The 24,009-nt window shown below is 43.8% G+C and overlaps 2 protein-coding genes across 2 annotated transcripts; both read left to right on the forward strand.

Annotated features, from left to right (window-relative positions):
• Positions 1-14,366: 14,366 nt before the first annotated feature.
• On the forward strand, positions 14,367-18,649 carry LOC119259886 (antimicrobial peptide NK-lysin-like). Its single transcript, XM_037528863.2, has 5 exons — positions 14,367-14,515; positions 15,762-15,853; positions 16,237-16,338; positions 17,401-17,569; positions 18,500-18,649. Exons 1-5 carry the CDS (start codon positions 14,464-14,466, stop codon positions 18,508-18,510), a joined length of 426 nt encoding a protein of 141 aa, XP_037384760.1. The 5' UTR covers positions 14,367-14,463; the 3' UTR covers positions 18,511-18,649.
• A 4,796-nt stretch (positions 18,650-23,445) lies between these two features.
• Positions 23,446-23,825, forward strand: LOC119258597 (signal recognition particle 14 kDa protein-like). Its single transcript, XM_037526856.1, has one exon. The coding sequence runs from the start codon at positions 23,457-23,459 to the stop codon at positions 23,823-23,825; it is 369 nt and encodes a 122-aa protein (XP_037382753.1). The 5' UTR covers positions 23,446-23,456.
• The last annotated feature ends 184 nt before the right edge of the window (positions 23,826-24,009 follow it).

Consider the following 24,009-nt stretch of genomic DNA (forward strand, 5'->3'; position numbering starts at 1 on the left):
TCTGTGCTTTTTATAGATACCCTTTATCAGGGGAGAATTTCCCTTCTATTCCTAGTTTATTGAGTGTTCTAGCATAAAAGGATGTTAAATTTTACTCAGTGATGTTTCTGCATCTATTGAAAAGATAGTTTTTATTTTGGTTCTACAGATTTGGTGAATTAGTGGATTTTCTGTTTTTTTTTTTTTTTTTGTTTTATTTTTAAGATTTATTTATTTACGCATACTGAGCTGGCCAGAGGTATGGGTGGTGAGGATTCACCAGAGACAGAGTGGGGATAGGAACAAGCAGTACAGAACAGGTACAGAACAGGCAGACTGACTGAAATACACTGCTGAGGGGAGCAGCTGGTGAGGCAGGAGAGGTCTGGTCCCCCATGTGGGTTGCTCCCTGGCTGGGGAGGGTGGGGGAGGATCGAACTTGTGCTGCATTGGCTGGCGATAGCTTGATAAAGTGCTGTCTTCAACCCCTGTGCCACCGGGGAGGCCCTTCTTTAGTTTTTTAACAAATATATTTATAGCTGCTACTTTAATGTCTTTGTTAAATCTGATATCTGGTTCCTTAACAGGCAGTTTCTATATCCTGGATTTTGTTTTGTTTTTTCCCCCTCTTCCTGTGTATGGTTTATTCTTTCTTAGTTCTTTGTATGTATTGTAGTTTTTTATTGGAAACTGGGCATTTTAGGTAACATATTATAGCAAATCTAGCTACTGGTCACTCCCAAACTTGCAACCGTTGTTTGCTTGTGTACTTGTTTAGTGGTTGGATTATTTTAGTCCCTCCACCTCCCACAGTGTGAAGTTGCTGATGTTGCATCTTCAAGGATACAACAGCTTTATCACTTGTGATGACTCTGTTTTTGGCAAGTCCCTCTTTGTCTATTCTGCTAACAACACCCATGTGTTAAGCTCATACATTTCTGGTTGAATTTTATTGTTTTCAACAATGTTCCAGGGCATGCATTGCTCAAGGGTGGGATCAAATAAAATTCAGGCCCCTCGGCAGGGATTAGACTTAAGGACAATGTTGACTTGTCCTGGTCCATGGAACCCCTTCCACAGTGCTTTCCCCATTTCTCTCTAGCAAACTAACTAACCTGCAGCTTAGCTGATAGAGCCAACAAAACTATCAATCTCTTTTTTAATTTAATTAATTAATTTATTTATTTTTAAATTTTATTTTTATATTCCCCATACAATTGCAACACCCTTATTTTGACCCCAATCCCTCATTTCCTTCCCCCTGCCCCATAGTGTGTCTCTGGTTCATAGTTGTTTGTTGATTTTGATTTTTACTTTCTTATAGTTATTCTTTTTCCTGGTCCCTTATTTAAGTTTTCTAGATTCCTGCTATGAGTGAGACCATCCAGTATTTTTCATTTTCTTTCTGGCTTATTTTGCTGAGCATGATCCCTGCCAGCTCCATCCATGTTGCTGCAAATTGCATGTGTTTATCTTTTTTGAATGCTCAGTAATATTCCATGGTGTATATGTACCACATCTTCTTGATCCAGTCATCTATTTTTGGGTATTTGGGTTGTTTCCAAAGCTTAGCTATTGTAAACAGTGCTGCTTTAAATGTAGGTGTGCAGGTGCTCTTTGGAATGGATGTTTCTGTGTCCTTTGGGTAAATACCTAGGAGTGGAATTGCTGGATCATATGGAAGCTCTATCTTTAGTAGGTTGAGGAATCTCCACACAGCTCTCCGTAGTGGTTGGACCAGTTTGCATTCCCACCAGCAGTGCAGGAGAGTTCCTTTTTCACCACATCCTCGCCAACATTTGTTGTTGCTAGTTTTTTTAATATGTGCCATTCTCACTGGTGTGAGATGGTATCTCTTTGTAATTTGATTTGCATTTCCCTGATTGCCAGTGATGTTGAACACTTTTTCATATGCCTGTTGGCCATTTGTATTTCCTCTTTGGAGAAGTTTGTTTTTAGCAATTCTGCCCATATTTTGACTGGATTATATTCTTTGTTTTTGTTGAGTCTCATCAGCTCTTTGTATATTTTTGTGATCAGTCCTTTATCATTAGTGTTGTGTGCAAATATTTTCTCCAAGTTGGTGGGGTTTCTCTATGTTTTGGTTATTGTGGCTTTTGCTGTGCAGAAGCTCTTTAATTTGATTTATTCCCAGCTGTTTATCTTTGCCTTCACTATCACTGCTTTGGGTGATGCTTTCTGTAAAGATGTCTTTGCGGTGCATGTCATGTAGTATTTTGCCTATATTTCCTTCTATATATTTTATGGTTTCAGGTCTTACATCTAGTTCTTTAATCCATTTTGAGTTGATTTTTGTGCATGGTGTGAAGTGGTAGTCAAGTTTCATTCTTTCGCATGTAGCAACCCAGTTTTCCCAGCACCATTTAGTGAACAAACTTTCTTTGCTCCAGTGCATATTCTTTGCTCCTTTGTCAAAGATTAGTTGACCATAAATCTGTGGGTTTATTTCTGGATTTTCTATTCGATTCCATTGGTCTGTGTGTCTGTTCCTGTTCCAATACCATGCAGTTTTGATGATTATGGCTTTGTAGTATAGTTTGAAGTCTGGGAGTGTGATGCCTCCATTCCCGTCTTTTTTTTTTTTTTTTTAGGAGGGTTTTGGCTATTCGGGGTTTTTGGTGGCTCCATACGAATTTCATAAATATTTTTTCTATTTCTTTGAAGAATGACATTGAAATTTTAATTGGAGTAGCACTGAATTTATAGATTGCTTTTGGTAGGATGGCCATTTTGAGAATGTTAATTCTTCCAATCCATGAGCAGGGTATATCTTTCCATTTCTTTGTGTCTACTTCTATTTCTTTTAACAGTGTTTTATAGTTTTTTTGTATAGGTCCTTTGCTTCTTTTGTTAGCTTTATTCCCAAGTATTTGATTTTTTTTATTTCAATAATGAGAGGAATGGTTTTCTTGATTTCTTCTTCTTCAGATTTATTGTTTGTGTGTTGATTTTGTATCCTGTCACTTTACTGAACTGATTGAGTAGTTTAATTAGTTTTTCTGTGGAGTTTTTGGGGTTCTCTATGTATATTGTCATATCTTCCACAAATAGTGATTGACTTCTTCCTTGACTATTTGGATTCCTTGTATGTCTTCCTCTTGTCTTACTGCTCTGGCTACGACTTCCAGTATTATGTTGAAAAGCAGTGATGAGAGTAGACATCCTTGTATTGTTCCAGATCTTAATGGGAATGCTTTTAGCTTTTCACCATTGAGAATGATATTGGCTGTGGGCTTGTCATATATGGCCTTTATGATGTTGAGGTATGTTCCTCGTATCCTGAGAATTTCAAGGGCCTTTATCATAAATGGGTATTGTACTTTGTCAAATGCTTTTTCAGCATCTATGGATATTATCATATGGTTTTTATATTTCTTTTTGTTGATGTGTTGGATTACATTGGTTGATTTTTGGATGTTGAACCTCCTTGTGTCCCTGGAATAAATCCTACTTGGTAGTGGTGAATTATCTTTTTTTTTTTAAAAAGATTTATTTATTTATTTATACAAGCACTGGGTACAGTCAGAAGTGCGGAAGGGTGAGAGAATTCACCAGAGCCAGAGCGGGGAACAGAACAGGCAGACTGACGAAATACACTGTTGAGGGGAGCAGCGGGCAGCAGGAGAGGTCTGCATGCCATGTGGGACCCTCGCCCAGTGGCCTGGGATCGAACCAGCGTTGCAGAGGCTGTGGGCAGCTTCGCAGCCCAGCGCTCAACCACTGCGCCCCTGGGGAGGCCCCTGTGGTGAATTATCTTATGGATGCATTGTTGGATTCTGTTGGCAAGAATTTTGTTGAGGATTTTTACATCAGTGTTCATTAGGGAAACTGGCCTATAATTTTCTTTTTTTGTGCTGCCTTTGTTGGGTTTTGGTATTAGTGTAATATTGGCTTCGTAGAACATATTTGGTAGTATTCCTTCTTTCTCAATTTTTTGAAAGAGTTTATGTAGGATAGGCACTAATTCACTGTTGAACATTTGGTGGAATTCATTTGTAAAGCCGTCAGGGCCTGGGCTTTTGTTTTGGGGTAGTGCTATGATTACTGCTTCAATTTTGCTGCTTGTAATTGGTCTGTTTAGTTGTTCTGTTTCTTCTTTGTCCAGCTTTGGATGATTATATCATTCTAGGAATTTGTCCATCTCTTCCAGTTGTTGAATTTGTTTGTGTATAAGAGTTCATAGTAATCTCTGATTATTCTTTTGATTTCTACTGAGTCTGTTGTGATTTCTCCTCTTTAATTTATAATCCTATTTACATGTGTTCTCTCCCGCTTTTCTTTGTGAGCCTTGCTAGAGGTTTGTCTATTTTGTTTATTTTTTCAAAGAACCAACTTTTGGTTTCATTGATCTTTTGGATTGTTTTTTTAATTTCTAATTCATTTATTTCTGCTTTGATTTTTATTATTTCCTTTCTTCTACTGGCTTTAGGGTTTTTTGTTCTTTTTCTAGTTCTTTGAGATGTGGAATTAGGTTGTTTTTTTGAGTTCTCTTTTGTTTGTTGATGTGAGTCTGTATTGCTATATATTTTCCTCTTATTACTGCTTTTGCTATATCCCATATATTCTGGAAAGTTGGGTCCTCCTTGTCATTCAACTCAAAGTATTTTTTAATTTCTTCTTTGATCTCGTCATTAGTCCAGTGGTCTTCCAGTAGTGTGGGTTTCAATCTCCATGAAGTGGGATGGTTCCTTGTTTTCTATTCATGATTATTTTATTTTTGTAATTTTTAAAATGTTCTAATTTTTACATCATTGAAAATAATCAGTCTCTTTCCAAATATCTTTCACCACCACGTCTACTGTTTTTGAGAGCACTTCAAGTTTGAGCCTATTCACACTCTTGCCAATCACATCAGTTCCTGTAAGGAGGGATTTGGAGCTCTCCGTTGATGACCTTCTTCCTAGGGAAAATCTCTGCGCACACTCTGGTGCTGGAGATGGGGATGATGACAGGCATCCCTTTGAGCGATGCGCCACCTCTAGGAGCTGGCTGCTCAGTGCCAGTCAGACAGTCAATGAGGGTCTTGCAGGAAGCCCCTCAGGTCTTCTTGTCTTGACTGTTCTGGTGGGAATTCCCCACCCATGAGCTGAGACTAGAGGAAATTGTGCATCCAGAATTTTCAGTCATGTCTTGCTCATTGTAGAACCGTAGTTCCTCCAGTGGAGACTGAGCGGAAGACAGCCCTTCTTAACTGACTCCACCCCAGATCACCTCACCAGCAGATAGGCTCGGGGGACATTGATGTGGGGTAACTGTGTTTCTGATTATAAATTCTTCCTACATGTTGACTCTGAAGTTTCTTTTACAAATGTGGAGAAGGAAGGATAGAGATATTAACTATATCCAAAGCCCCATAGACTCAACTTTTGGCCTTTGAACCCCAGACTGGACTCCTCTAGGAGCCAGGCTGCTCAGAGCATCTTGGCAGCAGTGACAGCTCCACAGTTTGGACCAGACACCATCATTGGATGAAAATTTCCACCATCTCCCAATCCTTATTCTTCTTGCTCCAAAGCCAGTTACCCAGGAAAGCGAGTCCAACTGGTTAAGCTTAAATCAGTGCAGGAGACCAGCAACTGGTGGTTCTAAGGTAGTGGGAGAGAAGCCAGGCAGCAGGAGACTTGGTGGATCCTTTTGACTTATCAGTGGGAGGATGGATTCCTGGATGGATCACTATGCACCAAGACTGTACACAGTAGATGACAGACAATTCCCCAAAGAAAATTAGAGTGATGTTAAGAAGGAAGAAGAGAGGTGATGTGGCCAGTGTTAAACGTCCAGCTCAGTTTGCAATGCCAGAAGCTGCTGTTCTTGTGGTGTTTCCAAATGGATGACATCTCAGGTGGGAGTCAGGACTGCAGACTGCAGGTTCTATGGCTTATCCACCCCTAAGATGTGCTTTTCCATATACCCAGGCTGAGAACTTTGGAGGTTACTTAACAGACTTCCAGAATGCCTCCTGGGTCAGCGGAGATGGGCCTTGACCTCAGCAATGCTCTCAACCTGGTGGTCTACGGCACAGTGTAAGCCATGGGGGCTGCATGGATTACTAGTCAGAGCAAAAGTCCCAGAATTTGTGGGTGATTATTTAAAAAAACAATCTTTACAAGTTTAATGCTAAAATAATGTCACTCTATGAAATTCTGTGTTAAATGGGAAAGACAGTTGAGGTGTGCTGCTAAGAACATTGGAGGTATTGTCAGAGTGTGTTTGGTTGGTGAATGTCAGTTGGGATAAATACCTCTTCCATTTTACACATGGACACCAGGCCAGTGGAACCCTAGGTGAGGGTCTAGAGGGAAGTATGGGCTGGTCCAGAGACTGAAGGCTCAATCAGCTGCTTCCAAGTTGGACCCAAAGGAGTCCAATGTAGACCTCAATTTTTTGAGTATGAAGAGATTTTTTACAGTCAAAAGATTTTATGGAGATCCACATGGTAGATTTAATACCTTTCATTATGTTAATTGAGAAAATTCTAGAACAAAGCTAATTAATATTTATAATAACAAATATTAAACACTTTAATATTTCATATTAAATATGCAAATTCTATTATTATTTTAAATATTTTATATTTCTATTACATTCACAATATTTTATATTTATATAATATTTAATATTTATATTTTAAGTGTATTTTAAATATTCAATATTTTAACAAAATAATAAAATTTTTTAAAAATATTGAACAAAATATTCATATTATGTTAATATTATATTTTATAAGGTAAATAATCATACTAAATAATATTAATAATTTAGCAGGTTATCATGTTTGGTGGCACCTTTGCATGAATTTATAGATTATATTTATAGAGTATAGATTATTCAAAACAGCAGGTACATGTCTTTGGAAAATGTTTTATATGTATGTTAAGACTTTAGTAGTCTAATTTCTGCTGTCTGCTTGGTATAGAACCCCTTGCATGAGCTGACTGCCTTCATTGACTTGTCCTCCAGCACCACAGACTAAATCTGATAGGATCAGGGAAGCCTCCATCCTATGATGGCCTGGGGCACAGCAATTACTGGGCCCATCAGAGACCTCCCTCAGGGATTGGAGCTGACAGACTGGAGGGTGAAGCCTGCTGAGTTAGTCTCAGGGCTGCCATATGAGTTGTCAGCAAGTTGGAGTTATGAGGGACAAGAAACTATAATGAAGCAGTTAATGAAAATAATATTAATAACATTTTTGGTAATAAAAATAAAAACTAACTTTTGTTTTTCATTCTCTGTATGCCAGGCTCAGTTCTAACTACTCTGTGATATTGTCTCATTTAGCCTTCATGGAGACTGGAAAGCCCCGGAAAGTTTCCAGATGAGGAAATTGAGGCACAGAGAGATGGTAAATAACTTGGTCCAGACCCACAGCTAGGAAAGGGCAGATCTGGATTAGGTCTACACTGGGCTAGCCCTTGCTGTCTCCTGCCACTCAAGGGAGCAGAATTTGCTGCGTTAGGATGGTGACAAGTAACGCGACTCCCTCCTGCCCCTTGATTTCCTGAGTCTGAATATCTGACTCTGTGGCAGGACTAGCACAGGATTCTACCCTGGGAACTATCATCCTCTCCACACTTCTAGCTCTGCTTCTTGCCCTGTGAAATGGGGGGCAATGAGAAATGTAGCAGACCACGCAAGGCCTAAGCTTGAGTTAGCTCAGGAGGACCAGTAGGGCTGTTGGAAAATTCCAGGCCAAAAAAATAAAGACCGGGTTCCTGTCAAAAGTAAGATGTATGTACCCTTTGTATCAGAAACATGGGATGTGGTGAAACACTCTGCTTCTTGGAACAGCACAGTTTGGCTTCTGTACCCCTGCTTGCTGTGGCAACTGCAAACTCCCAGGTGCGGTTTTGGCTTTAAAAACCCTATCACCCCCTGCTTGGGGCTGCTCCCTACAAGAGGGACAGTCATCCGCTGGCTAATAAAGGCTTTTTCTAAATTTGATTTAGACACAGGACTGTGTCTAGGGGGAGACTCTACAACACTTTTGGAGGCCCCAGCGAGATTGCTTCCTAGCACACGCCGAGGCAGCTTTCCCCCAGAGCGGCTTTAGACACCCCTCTGAGGGAACGTGAGACCAGAACTGTGCCTTTCGCCTTTCGTTCTGCAGATCTGAGTGTCTTGAGTCTTGGTGTCCTCCGGAGGTGAGTTTGTGTTTGAGTGCTCTCTGGTATTAGGGACTCAAGGGAAGGCTGCATGCAGCATTACTTCCAGAGTCCAGGGATGGTAATGAGATGTCATTGCCTCCTGTGGTAGAAGACTCCCTGTGCCTTCTTTGGTTCAACTGATCCTTCGGTTGACCAGTTGGTTTTTGTGTGGCCACTTGTCTCTGTTTTTTTGTCTCTTGTTTGTCCATTTTTGTTGTCTATTTTCCTTTCCTTTACAGATCAGGAACCATGGAACTTCCAGAAAGGGAGAGATGGTTATAACTCAGTGAATGTGTGTATATGGCATTTTCAACAAAGCCAACAGTGTTCTGCTTGGTTATTCTGCCCTGTGAGTTTATGCAAATGTAGGTGAAATTATTTAAAATAGATTTGGGGGCCTCCCTGGTGGTGCTGGGGTTAAGATGCAACCTATGAGGCAATCCGCAGCCTCTGCAGCATGGGTTCAATTCCCGGGCCAGCCAGGGAGAAACTCACATGGCGGGACAGACCTCTCCTGTCTTGCCCGCTGCTCCCCTCAGCAGTGTATTTCGGTCTGTCTGCCTGTTCCTGTCCCACTCTGTCTCTGGTGAGTCCTCTCACCCCCGCATCTCTGGCCTGTACCCCAATTCTTGTATAAAAATAAATTAATCTTTTAAAAAAATAAATAAAATTAGCTTTGGTTTACTATTTTTCGAATTTGGGATGAGGGTAGAGAAATTTTGTCTCAGTAACTATATTAGTCTCTGGTCCTCTTCAGTTAGGGCTGTATCCTAAACGTCATCACCTTGAGAAAGAAAAAAGTAATCCCCATTACATTTAGGACTAAAATATGTTGCATACCTAATTACAGCCACACTGCCACAAAAGCCTTAACATCATGTAGAAAACTGTGGCACCAGCAAGTTTAGGCCTTCCATGAACTCTTGTTCAAGACCAGGGATAGGATGTCTGTGAGTAAACTCTGAACAAGATGCTTCAGCAAAGGCCCTGGGACATGTTTGTCGGGTATCCGAACACTCTGAGTCCTAGAGAGGCGTGAGTGTTCCTGCTCGTTTCAAGATAGAGCCCTCAGTGCTTTGGGAGCCCCAGGGTTCCAGGGGATAAAACCCAGCTTTGTAGCCCTGCCAGAGATGGTCACACCCTGCAGGTCCTGGGAGCAGTGGAGAGGGAACAGCACCTAACACCAAGCACCTGACTGGTAGGTGAACGAATTGCAGTCATTGTTGGAGAGTAATTTCTAAAGTTATGAAGTCCAGTCATGGCCCACATGGGCAGAATATGGATACATGTCACTCCCCCAAACTCTGCACAGACTGGTATGCCCAGGGAAGCGTGGGTCAATAATGAAAAATCTAATGTTGATAAAGACTGGCAAGAAGTGTACGAACTTGTCAGTCATGGTGATTTTTTATTTGATTTATGTGTGATCATTACTCAATTTTTGTACTTAAAAAAATGGAACTGAAAGCAATGAAACAAAAGAAATATACTATAGACTTTGTCCTGTCTGGATTTTGTGGTGAGGCACGCTGGTGTGAATCATCAGTACTAAGGGAGAAGCGGGTGTCCCCAAACATGGAGTGACCAGCTGGGAAATAAAGTTCCAGAAGGGTAGCAGCAGTGTTTCCAATCCTGTGATATGAGGTAGCAGGGCAGTGGATGTGACAAGGGTCAGGTACCGGGACACCCAACGACAGTAGACAATGTCCAGGTAAAGTCACAGGGAAGCCAGAATCATTTAGGTCATTGTGGGATGAAGGTGATGGGTGAGGCAAGGGAGATAGAGGGCTCAGAGAGGGTTTTATTTATTTATTTATTTATTTATTTAAAGATTTATTTATTTATTTATACAAGCAGTGTGTACAGTCAGAAGCACAGGAGGGTGATGGAATTCACAAGAACCAGAGTGGGGAACAGAACAGGCAGACTGATGAAATACACTGCTGAGTGGAGCAGTGGGCACGGCAGGAGAGGTCTGTGCACCATGTGGGACCCTAGCTGGTGGCTGGGGATCAAACCGGTGCTGCAGAGGCTGCGGGCAACTTCGCAGCCCAGCGCTCAACTGCTCACCATCAGGGAAGGCCCTCAGAGAGAGTTTTAAGAGGAATATTTGGAAGGGCAGTGGATTCACATCAGAATTCACATAAAAGTCAGAGATGGAAGTTGCCATTGATTTAGGAGCATCTTAAAAGGAGGGGACCTTTGTCAGGGTGGTGCTGGGGTGGGAAAATTATAAGAAGTAATGTGAAGGAGAGCAAAAGATGGTATAAAATATGGTGTCAAATCATTAATTTCTTAGAACAGAAGCCTGGGGAAAGGTGGGCTCCTCTTGCAGCCTGAAATCTTGAGTAAATGGTCATGGGCAGAGTGGTGCATCCAGGGACTTCTGTCCAAGACATAATGCAGGACATGCCAGTCATTTCTCAACAGCCAGTCAAGCTTCTGGCTTCACCCCACTGCCCAGGCACAGAACTGGCCCTTTGAGTGAGCTAATGCACGAATAGTCTAGCATTATTTTCGAAGGCATACAAAGAAGTGCATCCAAAATGGTGAAAGGAAACTATACTACATGAGGATTTTTCTAGTCATCCATCCATCCATCCATCCATCCATCCACCAAATCCATGCATCCATCTTCCCTATACATGCACCCATGCATTAATTCATCTATCCATACTTCCAAAAGTAGACAAGAAGCCGATAAATATGCTTACTTTTTTGACTGCTGTGATGGTTTCACAGGTGTCTACACAGATCAAAACTGATAAAGTTATACACTTTAATATATGCAGGTGAGTATACTTTAATTGCAATAAAATTAGAAAAAAAGAGAGATAATTCCTGTGTACCAGTAGGTCAAAAATTGCTAACAACTCTAATATGTATCAACAGGAGAACGGGTAAATTATGGAACATTCATACAATGAAATAGTTCTTAGCTCCAGAAAGGAACAAACACCTCATAGCCACGACAAGGTTGGTGATACTCACAATCGTTGAGGTTGATTCAAAGAAGTCAGACACTAGAGAATACATTCTATATGTTCCTATTTATATACTTATCAAAACAAGAAAAAAATGGAACCCTGGAGTGCTCAGATGGCAAAACTATATAGAAAAACAAGACTATGATTATCATTAAGGGCGAGGTAGAGAGGGGGAGGGAATGGACTTCAGGGACACTGGCAGGCTCTTGACCTGGGTGGCAGTTACACGGGTATTTGCTTCATAATAAACCACTGAGATGATAAAGCAGAGAAGGGACCCTCCAGCCTTAGTGGAGGCCCGAGCTGAAAAGAAAAAAGAACAGGTGGACGGCCTGTGTCTGTATGTGACTCTGTGTGTGTGTGTGTGTGTGTGTGTGTGTGTGTGTGTGTGAGTGGGGGGAGGTAGGAAGAGGAGGCAGGGGCACTTCAAAGACATTCAGAGCATGAGAAAGACTTGCAGAAGGGCTGTGAGCCAGGGAAAGCCTGAGCTGCTCCTAGCTGAGAATGACCCCAAATGGCAGCCAGCAAGGCAAAGGAAACCCCAGTCCTACAACCACACGGAATTGAATTCTCCCAACACCCTGAATAAGCCTCGAAGTGGATTCTTCCTAGACAAGAGCCAGTGACTTGATCTCGCCCTTCTGGGAGCCAGAGGAAGCAGGTGAGCCCACCCAGACTTCTGACCAAATTGTCAGGCAACAAATGGGTGTTTGACAACACTGTGTTTGTGGTAATCGTTAAGGCAGCAGGAAAAAATTAACAGTCATAGACTGATGTGGGTGACAGAAGTGACTTTTTAATCTCTTGCATTAAGGGGCATCCTTGGAGACAGTGCTCTGGGTGTGGGAGGTGGGGCAGGGGCTCCTGGGAGCAAACCAGTGAAAAATTAATAGAGCACACTGAGGAGCTGCATTATCAACCCAGCTGGCTCCACTTGGACCTGGGGAGTGGAGGGAAGGGAGGAAATTTGACCACCTGAGAGTGTTGACCACAAGCTTTGAAGTCAAACCATCTTCAAGAGTAAAGACTTGATCCTCCCTGGTGGCGCAAGAGGTTAAGATGTAACCAAGAAGCGGTCCACAGCCTCTGCAGCAAGAGTTCGATCCCCGCCCCCCAAGCCGGCCAGGGAGCTACCCACATGGCGCAGCAGACCTCTCCTGACTTGCCCGCTGCTCCCCTCAGCAGTGTCCTTTGGTCAATCTGCCTGTTCTGTTCCCTACACTGTCTCTGGTGAATCCTCTCACCCCCCCATGCCTCTGACCCCCCATGAATCCTCTCACCCAGAATCCTCTCACCCCCCATGCCTCTCACCCCCGTGCCTCACCTGTACCCCAGCTTCTTGTATACATAAATAAAAATAAATCTTTGAGACAAAAATAAAAAGACAATTATTTGAATTAGCATGAATAGTAGCCAGGTGCCAAAACAAACAAACAAAAAAAACCACAAAAACAAGATGAGCCAGGGGAGAGATTTGTTCTTTTTATTTTGAGCTCACAGTTTAACTACAGTGGAATGAATGGGAAACTGAAGGATAGACTCACTCATGTATCAAGGTATCCTAATAGCCAAGGCCATAACTTCTGATCAGAGGTTATAAAAGCCATAAATAATATCATCATTCCCGAAAATGAGAGGCAGCGATCCTGGATGCCTATGTAGAAAGGACTCTAATAAACGTTCTGTGTCCTCTGGTGTTGCTAGATAGCTGGATCTCCAAAAACATACGACTTTTAGTATCTCACAACAACCTTGCATTTTAGGTATCAGTCATTTAAAAATTGAGATATGATGGACAAAAATTTACAGTAATTTCAGGTCTACACTGTAATAATTTGATGCTTATTTATACTGAGAACTGATCACCACAGTAAGTCCAGTTAACATTCATCATCACACAGTTACAAATTGCTTTCTTCTGATGAGAAATTTTAAGATCTGCACCCTTATCAACTTTCAAATATGCAAAACCGAATTATTAAGTACAAACACCATGCTCTGCGTTACATCCCTAGAACTTACTTATAGCTTACAACTGAAAGTTTGTGCCTTTTGACACCTCTTCACTCATTTCTCCCACCCTGTCCCTCTGGCAACCACCAAACTGTCCGATGAATTTTTTTAAATAACAATACATATTATACTAAAACATAGGACTTACTGACGTTTCTAGACAGGCCATCCATAATGATCAGAAGAGTTTTCTTGAAAGGAGGATTTTATACTTGGGAGTGAAGTCGCAGTAGTATCAGTCAGGGCTGGGATATTTGCTGGATGTTTCTGTTTTGGTTCAAACAGTCAAGCTTGCCATCTATACCCATGTTAGACAGGGAGTGGGGGGCATATTCTAAAGGACTGGCTTGCTGCTCTTACCTGATCCGGTAGGCTACCATCAGAGGGGAAAGGAGCCCATAAATTTAAAATAAAACTACCTCCTCCTCCATCTCAGAAAATAATAAAACAAAAAACACCCACAACCCTGCAGCTAACCTGACAAGTACCTTCACAGAAGGTAATGAACGATGGGGGAAATGAATAAAAGCAGAGGGGCCCCTGTCATAAATGTTTCAAAACACCCCAATGATATTTCTAGCCTCTGCTCATGCTTTATTTTAGAACAATGTTATCAGGACAAGACAGATTTACTAATGTATATTTAATCTCCGAAGGACTAAGGATGTGTGGGCTTTTATTCTGCAGTGCTTCCAAGACTGTGTCCATTAAAATGAAAACAGAAAAGGAAGATGTCTTGCTGAAACAGGAGAAGCAAAGCCCACCTGATGATCAGATGGATTTAAATATTATTCAGGGTGCATAGCCTCATCCATGCTCTAGCTGTTTCTGTGGCTTGGGCTTTGGTCTTCCACTACTTGGCCACATCATCACCGAATGGATCATCTGGGTTGGGAGCATTTAAACTGAACAGTTGGTTCTGAACTGTGCTAAGTTTTACATGATCTTCACATGGGACCCCAGAGGCCTGACCCCTCCATACCCCACATAAAGACTTCCTGGAAATCTGGTTTTATCAAGTCCCCCACAACAAAGAAAGGCATGAATTTTCTCTGAGACCCTTTTCTCTTCATTAGTGCGGGTTCACACAATTGACCAAGGTGTCCAGAGCAGAGGACACCACTGAGAGGAGGAGGAGCAGTGTCTGGCTATTAAAAGGAAACAGTTCTGCGGGGTAAACCTAGAAATAGAGGCAGTTGGGAATAGGGGAGAACTTGGACTCACTCTGGAGTCAAACGGGCTGGGTGTAAATCCCTCAGCGTACCCTGCCCTAGCTGTGTCTCCTCAGGCAATTCACTGGACCTCTCTGCCCCACCATGACCACCTGGGCTCTCCTGCTCCTTGTCTCTGTGCTCCTGGACACTCCAGGTAAGACATTTCCTGACTGCTCCTTCCACACCCATTTTCTTGGGCTCGGTGAACTCTGAGCACGGATTGGTGGGCACTCCAGGTCCCTGGGCCCTTCACCATCCTCATGGCTGCTGGGTCTTTCCCACAGAGCCACATTCAACCCCAGTGAACTGGTCAATGGGGAGAGACAGGCCGAGGAAGGGAGTTCTCGTCCTGACTTTGCCAGTCATGCTGTGTGGCCTGAGAGCTGCCCCCACACTCCCATTTCCTCTGTGGGTCTGTATCTCTTTGTCTGTGTCATAAATATCATTGGTCCTCATCAGTGGGTGTGACGTTTTCTCTGGACCATACTGGCTAGAATTATGGCAGCAGGGCTTGTGAACGAATATCATTCAAGACTCACTTTCTTTTCTTTTCTTTTTTTTTTTAATTTTTTTTTTAATTTTTTTTTCTTTTAGTTTTATTTTTTATTTTTTATTTTATTTTATTTTATTTTATTTATACAAGCACTGGGTACAGTCAGAAGCGCGGGAGGGTGAGAGAATTCACCAGAGCCAGAGTGGGGAGCAGAACAGGCAGAAGGACCGAAGTACACTGCTGAGGGGAGCAGCGGGCGGCAGGAGGGGTCTGCGTGCCATGTGGGACCCTCCTCTGGTGGCCAGGGAACAGCCGGGGATCGAACCAGCGCTGCAGAGGCTGCAGGCAGCTTCACAACCCAGCGCTCAACCGCTGCGCCACCAGGGAGGCCCAAGACTCACTTTCTGTTTCACATACCCTATTCTGTCTCAGTCTGTGGGTTCAGTGTGAGCTACAAGGGCCTCTCTAAGGGTATGGACACTTCTGGAAGGGAGTGTAGGTTGGGTTGGGCCCCTGACAGGAAAGAAAAAAGGAAATCTCTTGATGGGAGATGAGAGAAGCTTTCTTTTAGCTCAACACCAAAATCTGTGTATGTTGTTGTGAGCGTGTATATTTGTGTGTGAGAGAGACAGAACAGAAAGGGACAGAGAAGAGGTGTAGAAGTGGCAGAGGGTAGTCTTTTCCTTCTGGCTTTCCAGAATGAACTGGAGAGCATGCCTTTGTTGCCAAGAATAGGTTGAAGCAGCCCACAGCAGAGTGTGAGGAGAGGCTTCCTGGAGGACAGCTTCCAAGAGGCCCTTCTTGTGTCCTGGGTCCTGGTCACCCTTCTGCATCCCTGCCATCCAGAGAACTAGACTGTTCTTCCCCTTCGACCTGTTGAGTGAGGCTGATGCTCTTCCTTCCCTAGGTCTTTCTTCCTCTGAGCACTATGATCAAGCACGAAGCGACCCATGTGACGGAGATCCATTCTGCCAGAATCTGATGCAGGAGGACCTCCAGGTACATGTGTGGTTGGCTCCTGGTCACCTCCTGCAGCCCATTCCTCGCCTCCCTGGGAAGTGTTCCTGGGTGGAGGGAGGTGGGTTATGTATTTCTGGGTGCTCTCTGGGAGGGTCCGCCAGGTCTGACCAGAAGAAAAAGAGGGTCAAGTGCAGAATTGGAAAAGGTGTTACGGGTGTGGGGGCAAGTTCTGACGTCTCTCTACCCTCCTTAGAGTATCAGGAAGGTGGACAAGGGCCGTCCAGCACGGTTCAGGCCCCTGAGTACAGAAGGAGCATAGGTGACCCTGTCCGCCCTTGTTCCACCCTTACCACTTCTTCTTGGGCCCTCAGAGGTTCTTGGAGTGTCTGAGAGACCACCATGTGGGCTTCCTTTCCTGACAGGATGAGCTGCTGACCAAAAGTGAGGGGCTGCGCATCACCTGTGGGCTCTGTAAAAGGATCATCCATACGTTGAAGTCACTGGTGGGATCGCAGCTAAATGAGGTAAAGTGGGTTTGTGGTTATGTAGCTGGCGGGGGCTGGGTGGCCCCTAGCACCTCTGTCCTGGGCTGTTGCTGAGGGTGGGGATAATCTCACCTTGGGTCAGGACTTCTTAGACAAGGTCTGAGCCCCTCACATAATGCGCTTCAGGGAATCCTGTGGAATGTGACATACTGGGAGTGGGAAAGTGGGCAGACATGCACTGTGCGCCCGGATTTTATGTTATTCTCAAAGGAAAGTTTTCCCCAAGGGGAAGGGACCTTACCTGCTGGCCTAATGTTAGAGCTCCGAGAGGCTATTCCAGAGGGTTCTGGGCAGTACTGATAAATCCCAGATCTGCCTCTCCTGGCTGCGTGCTCGTGCTGGTGCTTAGTCTCAATTTTCCTATCTGCGGCATGGGATGCTAGAAATCACTGGCTGGTAAACGCTCTAAACCCTTTAAATAAGTCCAAGAGTGAAACGTCCTTAGCTCCACTTCTGACACTGAGAGCATATTTAACCACTGGCATGTTACTACCAAGGACCATTGTTCCAACCTCGCTCTCTCTTCTTTGCTCCCCTAACCTGGCACTGCAGGGCTCTCCCTCAACTGAGAAAACTCAGATATATTGTCCACTGAGATGGCAGTAGAAGACACCTCAAAATCAAATCAGTCAAGGTCAGAGCTCTGACCCTCCTCACCTGCCTCTCAGGTGGAGCCCTGCTAGCTGAAACTCCAGGTGGAACCCCTCTTGGTGGACCCCCCATTCTGTCCTGGACCCAGGAAGCTATGTAGGCAGAGCTTTAATGCGCGTCTGGCAGCCATGGGCCTCATTCTCTACCTGAACGATAGGGACAGGTGTGCAGGGGGCTGAGACCCTGGTTGGGCCAACTGTCCATCTCTCAAGAGCCCCTGCTGGTCAGACTGGGGTTTTGGGGAGCAGGCACGGGGCCTGATCTTGTCTCTGCTTCCATGGCCAGTGGGCCACCCAGCACTCTGTGGCCAGAGCTGCCCAGAAACAAAGGGTGGCAGAGCTGGACGGGGCTGGCTGGATTCCCATGTCTGCCCTGGCATTGCTGTTGCAGTACACCATCGCGCAGGCTGCAACCCATGTGTGCGGCAAGATGGGACTATTGAGAATTCCCTGCAGTTACATCATGAAAAGTTCTCTCCGTATCATCTCGGAGGACCTCATAGAAGGCAAAGATGCCCGTGACATCTGTGTGGACCTAAAAATGTGCAGATCTCGTGCAGGTAAGTGCGGAGGTGACAGCAGCGACTCCTTCCTGAGGGCACCAGCCTCCCCCAGCATGTGCACCTGGTTTAAAAATACACCTGTCACAATCAGGTCATATGTGTCCCTCCAAACTTCCTGGTGATGGTGCATCACTCCTCCTATTCCCAGCACAGAGGGTGAGGAATGGTTGGGTAGGTGAGCTTGAGCTAGAAATACTTGAGAAATACTCATTAAAAGTTGGGACTTCAGAGACAAGCAATCCTGGAGTAAAATCTGATCTTCACTTTGCCTGAACTGTGTGACCTTGGACAAGTCGCTTAACCTTTCTGAATGTCTGTTTCCTTATCTTTGAAGGGGGCAATTGTACCATTTCTGAGTTTGGAATCAGGATTGAATGAGATGATATCAAACAGGCTTGTCACCAAAGAAATTGTTTTCAGATCGTGATATTCAGAAGACATCAGAGCCCAAATCAGACTCGATTCCTCCAGCCCAGCTGGGGTCTCTGGGGACAGGAGCCAGGGCCACATTCTTTCCTGTGATCTCAGAGGCCAGCGAGCTGGGTTTGGCTATCCTGATGGGCAGAGAGGGCTCTCTGGGTCTATTCCTTCAGGGCCACCCAGCCTTGCCTGGGGAAACAGGCCACACTGCAGGAGAAGGGGCTAAGAAGGGGCTCATGATTGGCTCTGGCAGCCCACTGAGCACTCACTTGTGCTTTGGGACTTGAAGCTGGCAGACCTGAGGCCCCCAAGTAGTGTGAAGACCCTGACTTTTCCTTTATTGGAAACTGTGGCTTTTGCCTTCAGAGCCCCATGACCTCACTGGCTCCTGACTGATTGCTAGGATGTGACTCTGGGTACGCTGAGCAGGGACTGATAACTCTGACCCCTTGTTTCCCCTGAACACCCTCTGAACATGCCTACAACGGTCTCTTCTCTCCAATCCAGGTCCCATGTGAGCCTCCACCTTGGGGAAGACCATGGAAATTCCAGCAACCTCTGCCAGCTCCTTCCTTCCTAAAGCCAGATTCTACCCTCCAGTTCCTCTCACCTAACTCCCACTACTGACCTTGCCCTCTCAGGAGAATAAAATGTCATGCAGGCTTAGTCACAGTGTCTTTTCCTTTGGCAGAGTTGAGGGGAGGTGCTCAGAGCCACACTCAGGTGACTTGCCTTCATTCAACAAATATCCGTTGGGTGTCCACACACTTTCTAGCTCCTTGGACCTAGTGATGAGCAACACAGACTCAGCAGCTTTCACACATTACAGTCACCCCCACTCCCACACCCCCATGGGAGGTTCCGCTTTCCAAGGATTTGCTTTTAGTTACTGGTGGTCAATGAGGGTAGAGAATATATACAGTAGTTGTTTTGAGAGAGGGCCCACACTCACGTACTTTTTATTATGACATTTTGTTTTATTGTTGTTAATGTCTTAATGTGCCCATTTTGGAAACTGAGCTTTATCATAGGTCTGCGTGCATAGGAAAAAAACAAAACAAATTATGTCAAGCTGAGTATAATCCTCAGTTTTAGACACCACTGGGGTCTTGAAAGCTATCCCCCATGGATAAGGGAGGACTACCTAAGTCATGAGATATGTAATTGAGCACTCGCCGAACCCACACTTTAATCTAAGAGGCTGGGGTACAATGGGATATGTCCCCAGAAGCTCCCAGACCAACTAGGGAGGCCAGCAGATTAGAGTTATCTTTGTTATGAGCAATAGAAGCCCATCTTGGCCTACCCAAGGTAGACAACCTTCTTTTGGTCTTTTGGGGAACATATTATCCAGGCTTTTTTTGGGGATGCAAGCTTATTCTGACTTAAATAAAAAAGGTAATTTATTAACTCAAATGGTCCAGAAATGTACAGTGTCACCAGAACTCTGGTCCTGCTCTCAGCTTCTCTCAGTTCTTCCCATCTCTGCCTAGGGAAACTGACCTCAGGCTGGCTTCCTTCTTGGCAGCTGAGATGACTGCACAGGCCAAATTTTACATCTTCACAGTATAGTATCAGAAGGGACAGATTTCTTTGTTAGTCTCTCCTCTAGTAGATTGCTTGGAAGAGAAAGGGATCTTTTTTCCCAGATGACCCAAAAGACATCTCCTCGACTCTTCTTGGCCTGTGTAGGTCGGGTGATCTCTTGAAACAATCACTACGCACAGCAGTGTGGGATACATTCATTAGCATAAGTCCAGTCAGTGTGTACCTCTGAGGTTGAAATATCACCCTGCCTTGATTATTGGTTAAGAATGGACATGACAATTTCGGAAAAGATTGTCAATCAAACATATTTATAGCTGCAACTTTAATGTCTTTGTTAAATCTGATATCTGGTTCCTTAACAGGAAGTTTCTATTTCCTGGGGTTTTTTTTTCCCTTTCCTCCTGTTTGTGGGTTATTCTTTCTTAGTTCTTTGTATGTATTGTAGTTTTTATTGGAAACTGGGCATTTTAGATAATATATTTTAGCAAATCTAGCTACTGGTCACTCCCAAACTTGCAACCATTGTTTGCTCCTGTACTTGTTTAGTGGTTGGATTATTTTAGTCCCTCCACCTCCCACAGTGTGAAGTTGCTGATGTTGCATCTTAAAGGATACAACACCTTTATCACCTTGTGATGACACTGCTTTTGGTAAGTCCCTCTTTGATAGTCTATTCTGCTAACAACACCCATTTGTTAAGCTCACACATTTCTGGTTGATTTTTATTGTTTTCAACAACGTTGCAGGGCATGCATTGCTCAAGGGTGGGAACCAATAAAATTCAGGCCCCTCGGCAGGGAATAGACTTAAGGTCAGTGTTGACTTGTTCAGGCACATGGAACCCCCTCCACAGTGCTTTCCCCATTTCTCTCTAGCAAATTAACTAACCTGAAGCTTAGCTGATAGAGCCAACAAAACTATCAATCTCTTTTTTAGTTTTATTTTTTGTAATTTTTAAAATGTTCTAATTTTTACATCATTGAAAACTATCAATCTCTTTCCAAATATCTTTCACCACCACATCTACTGTTTTGAGAGCACTTTCAGGTTTGAGCCTTTTCACACTCTTTTGCCAATGACTTCATTCCTGGAATGAGGATTTGGAGCTCCCTGTTGATGGCCTCCTTCCTAGAGAAAATCTCTGTGCACACTCTGGTGCTGGAGATGGGGATGATGACAGGCGGACCTTTGAGGGATGCGCCACCTTTAGGAGCTGACTGCTCAGTGCCAGTCAGATAGTCAACGAGGGACTTGCAGTCGGCCCCTCAGGTCTTCTTGTCTTGACTCTTCTGGTGGTAGTTCCCCACCCATGAGTTGAGATTAGAGGAAATTGTGCATGCAGAATTTTCAGTCATGTCTTGCTCATTGTAGAACAGTAGTTCCTCTAGTGGGGACTGAGCAGAAGACAGCCCTTCTTAACTCAATGCACCCTGGACTTCACCTCACCAGCAGATAGGCTGGGGGGACATCGATGTGGGGTAACTGTGTTTCTGATTATAATTTCCTCCTACATGTTGACTCTGAAATTTCTTTTACAAATGTGGAGACTGAGGGATAGAGATATCAACTATATCTAAAGCCCCATAGACTTGGATGCCCAGGCAGCCTGGGCTATGTACCTCCCCACACAATGCTGCCCTTCTCCAAGGGATGGAGGCGCCGGTTCCCTTGTAACTTGGGGTAAATGTCCATCACAGTAAATTACCTGGGAACATGTCATTGAGGATCAGTAACACTGAAGTTCTTTGCGCACAAGGGAAAATGGGCAGGAGCAGTAAAACAAGAAACTGACTGTGCTGACCATTTGCTCCATCCTGTGATGGTGTGAACGTGACTCTGCAATGTTCCTAGCATAAATCTGAGGAATGATGCAATAGCAGGTAGGTATCACTGGGCTTTTCTTGTAAGTTGAACAAACACTTGAAATTCTACCCCTCCCTTCTCTTTTCATAACAGGTGGCCTTACTTTGTCATGTGAACTCAGGTTTTGCACGTTCTGATCAGAGGTTACCAGCCGGCAATGGTTAGGGCTAGCACATTATATAAACTTCTCTTTTTTTTTGGTTAAGAATCTTGGGACATTTATTTTCCAGAGGTAGATCCTTGGAGTTTACTTAACAGACTTCCAGAATGCCGCCTGGGTCGCAGGAGATGGGCTCTGTCCTTGGGCAATGTTCTCAACTTTTGGCCTTTGAATCCCACACTGGACTCCTCTAGGGCAGGGAATGGGAAAATCCTCCCTTAGGATAAGTTCTGTATCAGCAAGATTCATCAGCACCAAATAACAGACACTGACTCAGGAGCTGATTAAGAAAAGGGAAGTGAGGGCCAGCCATGGATGCCAAAGGTGGGAGGAATGGCCTAGAACTGAGCTTGAACAGACAGGAGCCAGGCCCCTTAGAGGGTCTTGGCAGCGGTGACAGTTCCAGAGTTTGGACCAGATGCCGTCATTGGGTGAAAATTTCCACCATCTCCCTGTCCTTGTGCTTCTTGCTCCAAAGCCAGTTACCCAGGAAAGTGAGTCCAACTGGTTAAGCTTGAATCAGATGCAGGAGACCAGCCTTTGGTTGTTCTAAGTTAGTGGGTGAGAAGCCAGGCGGAGGAGACTTGGTGGATCATTTTGACTTATCAAGTGGGAGGATGGATTCCTGGATGGATCACTGTGCACCAAGATTGTACACAGTAGATGACAGACAATTCCCCAAAGAAAATTAGAGTGATGTTAGGAAGGAGGAAGAGAGGTGATGTGGCAGTGTTAAACGTCCAGCTCAGTTTGCAATGCCAGAAGCTGCTGTTCTTGTGGTGTTTCCAAAGGGATGACATCTCAGGTGGGAGTCAGGACTGCAGACTGCAGGTTCAATGGCTTGTTCACCCCTAGGATGTGCTTTTCCATATACCAGGCTGAGAACCTTGAAGTTACTTAACAGACTTCCAGAATGCCTCCTGGGTCAGCGGAGATGGGCCTTGTCCTCAGCAATGCTCTCAACCTGGTGGTCTACGGCACAGTGTAAGCCATGGGTGCTGCATGGATTACTAGTCAGAGCTAAAGTCCCAGAATTTGTGGGTGATTATTTAAAAAAATCTTTACAAGTTTAATGCTAAAATAACGTCACTCTATGAAATTCTGTGTTAAATGGGAAAGACAGGTGAGGTGTGCTGCTAAGAACGTTGGAGGTATTGTCAGAGTGTGTTTGGTTTGTGAATGTCAGTTGGGATAAATACTCTTTCCATTTTACACATGGACCCCAGGCCAGTGGGACCCCAGGTGAAGGGCTAGAGGGGAGTATGGGCTGGTCCAGAGACTGAAGGCTCAATCAGCTGCTTTGAAGATGGACCCAAAGGAGTCCAATGTAACCCCAATTTTTTGATTATGACGAGATTTTTTACAATCAAAAGATTTTATGGAGATCCACATGGTAAATTTAATACCTTTCATTATGTTAATTGAGAAAATTCTAGAACAAAACTAATTAATATTTATTACAATAACTATTAAACATTTTAATATTTCATATTAAATGTATAAATATCTTAATATTATTTTAAATATTTTATATTTCTATTATATCACAATATTTTATATTTATAGATTATTTAATATTTATATTTTAGGTGTATTTTAAATATTCAATATTTTAACAAAGTAATACAATTTTAAAAAATATTAAACAAAATATTCAGATTATGTTAATATTATATCTTATAAGGTAAATAATCATGTTAAATAATATTAATAATTTAGCTAGTTATCATGTTCGATGACACCTTTACATGATTTATAGTTTATTCGAAATAGCAGGTACATGTCTTTGGAAAATGTTTTATATGTATGTTAAAACTTTACTGGTCTAGGGACGGAATTTCCAGCTCCCCCTGCAGGGGCTTAAGCTGACGGAGCAGAGCCGGCAGCGCGGGGATGGTGCTGCTGGAAAGCGAGCAGTTCCTGTCGGAGCTGACCAGGCTTTTCCAGAAGTGCCGGGTGTCGGGCAGCGTCTTCATCACCCTGAAGAAGTATGATGGTCGAACTAAACCTATTCCAAGGAAGGGCTCAGTGGAGGGGTTTGAGCCCTCTGACAACATGTGTCTGTTAGCTACTGATGGGAAAAAGAAGATCAGCACTGTGGTGAGCTCCAAAGAAGTGAGTAAGTTTCAGATGGCTTGTTCAAACCTATTGAGAGCTAACATGGACGGTCTGAAGAAGAGGGACAAAAAGAGCAAGAGTAAGAAGAGCAAAGCAGCACAGAGATGGACACCCGATTTCCAGCTTTCACCAATTAACCACTGAATTGCTGTTTTTCCTTTTGGCCACAAGGCTAGATCTTTGGTTCCCCTAAAATAACTGTCCTTATGTGAGATAAGAGTTATTCTGGATGAGAGAAGGGCTTCTGTGTTTACAGGGTAGTTGTAAGACGCCAGTTTGTTTTAGATGGCTAACTGATCTCTGTTGCGTGGTTGTAAATTCCTGGATG

This window comes from Talpa occidentalis, unplaced genomic scaffold, assembly GCF_014898055.3.
Source record: "Talpa occidentalis isolate TD23 unplaced genomic scaffold, MPIMG_talOcc4v2.1 talOcc4.5, whole genome shotgun sequence".
Taxonomy (NCBI): Eukaryota; Metazoa; Chordata; class Mammalia; order Eulipotyphla; family Talpidae; genus Talpa; species Talpa occidentalis.

What these genes read in the sequence shown, in the direction of transcription:
- LOC119259886 (XM_037528863.2), top strand. Translation starts at nt 14,464, where the DNA reads ATGACCACCTGGGCTCTCCTGCTCCTTGTCTCTGTGCTCCTGGACACT. An exon ending in TGTGCTCCTGGACACTCCAG is followed by an intron (nt 14,516 to 15,761) that starts GTAAGACATTTC and finishes TTCCTTCCCTAG; the next exon opens with GTCTTTCTTCCTCTGAGCAC. An exon ending in TGGGATCGCAGCTAAATGAG is followed by an intron (nt 16,339 to 17,400) that starts GTAAAGTGGGTT and finishes TTGCTGTTGCAG; the next exon opens with TACACCATCGCGCAGGCTGC.
- LOC119258597 (XM_037526856.1), top strand. Translation starts at nt 23,457, where the DNA reads ATGGTGCTGCTGGAAAGCGAGCAGTTCCTGTCGGAGCTGACCAGGCTT.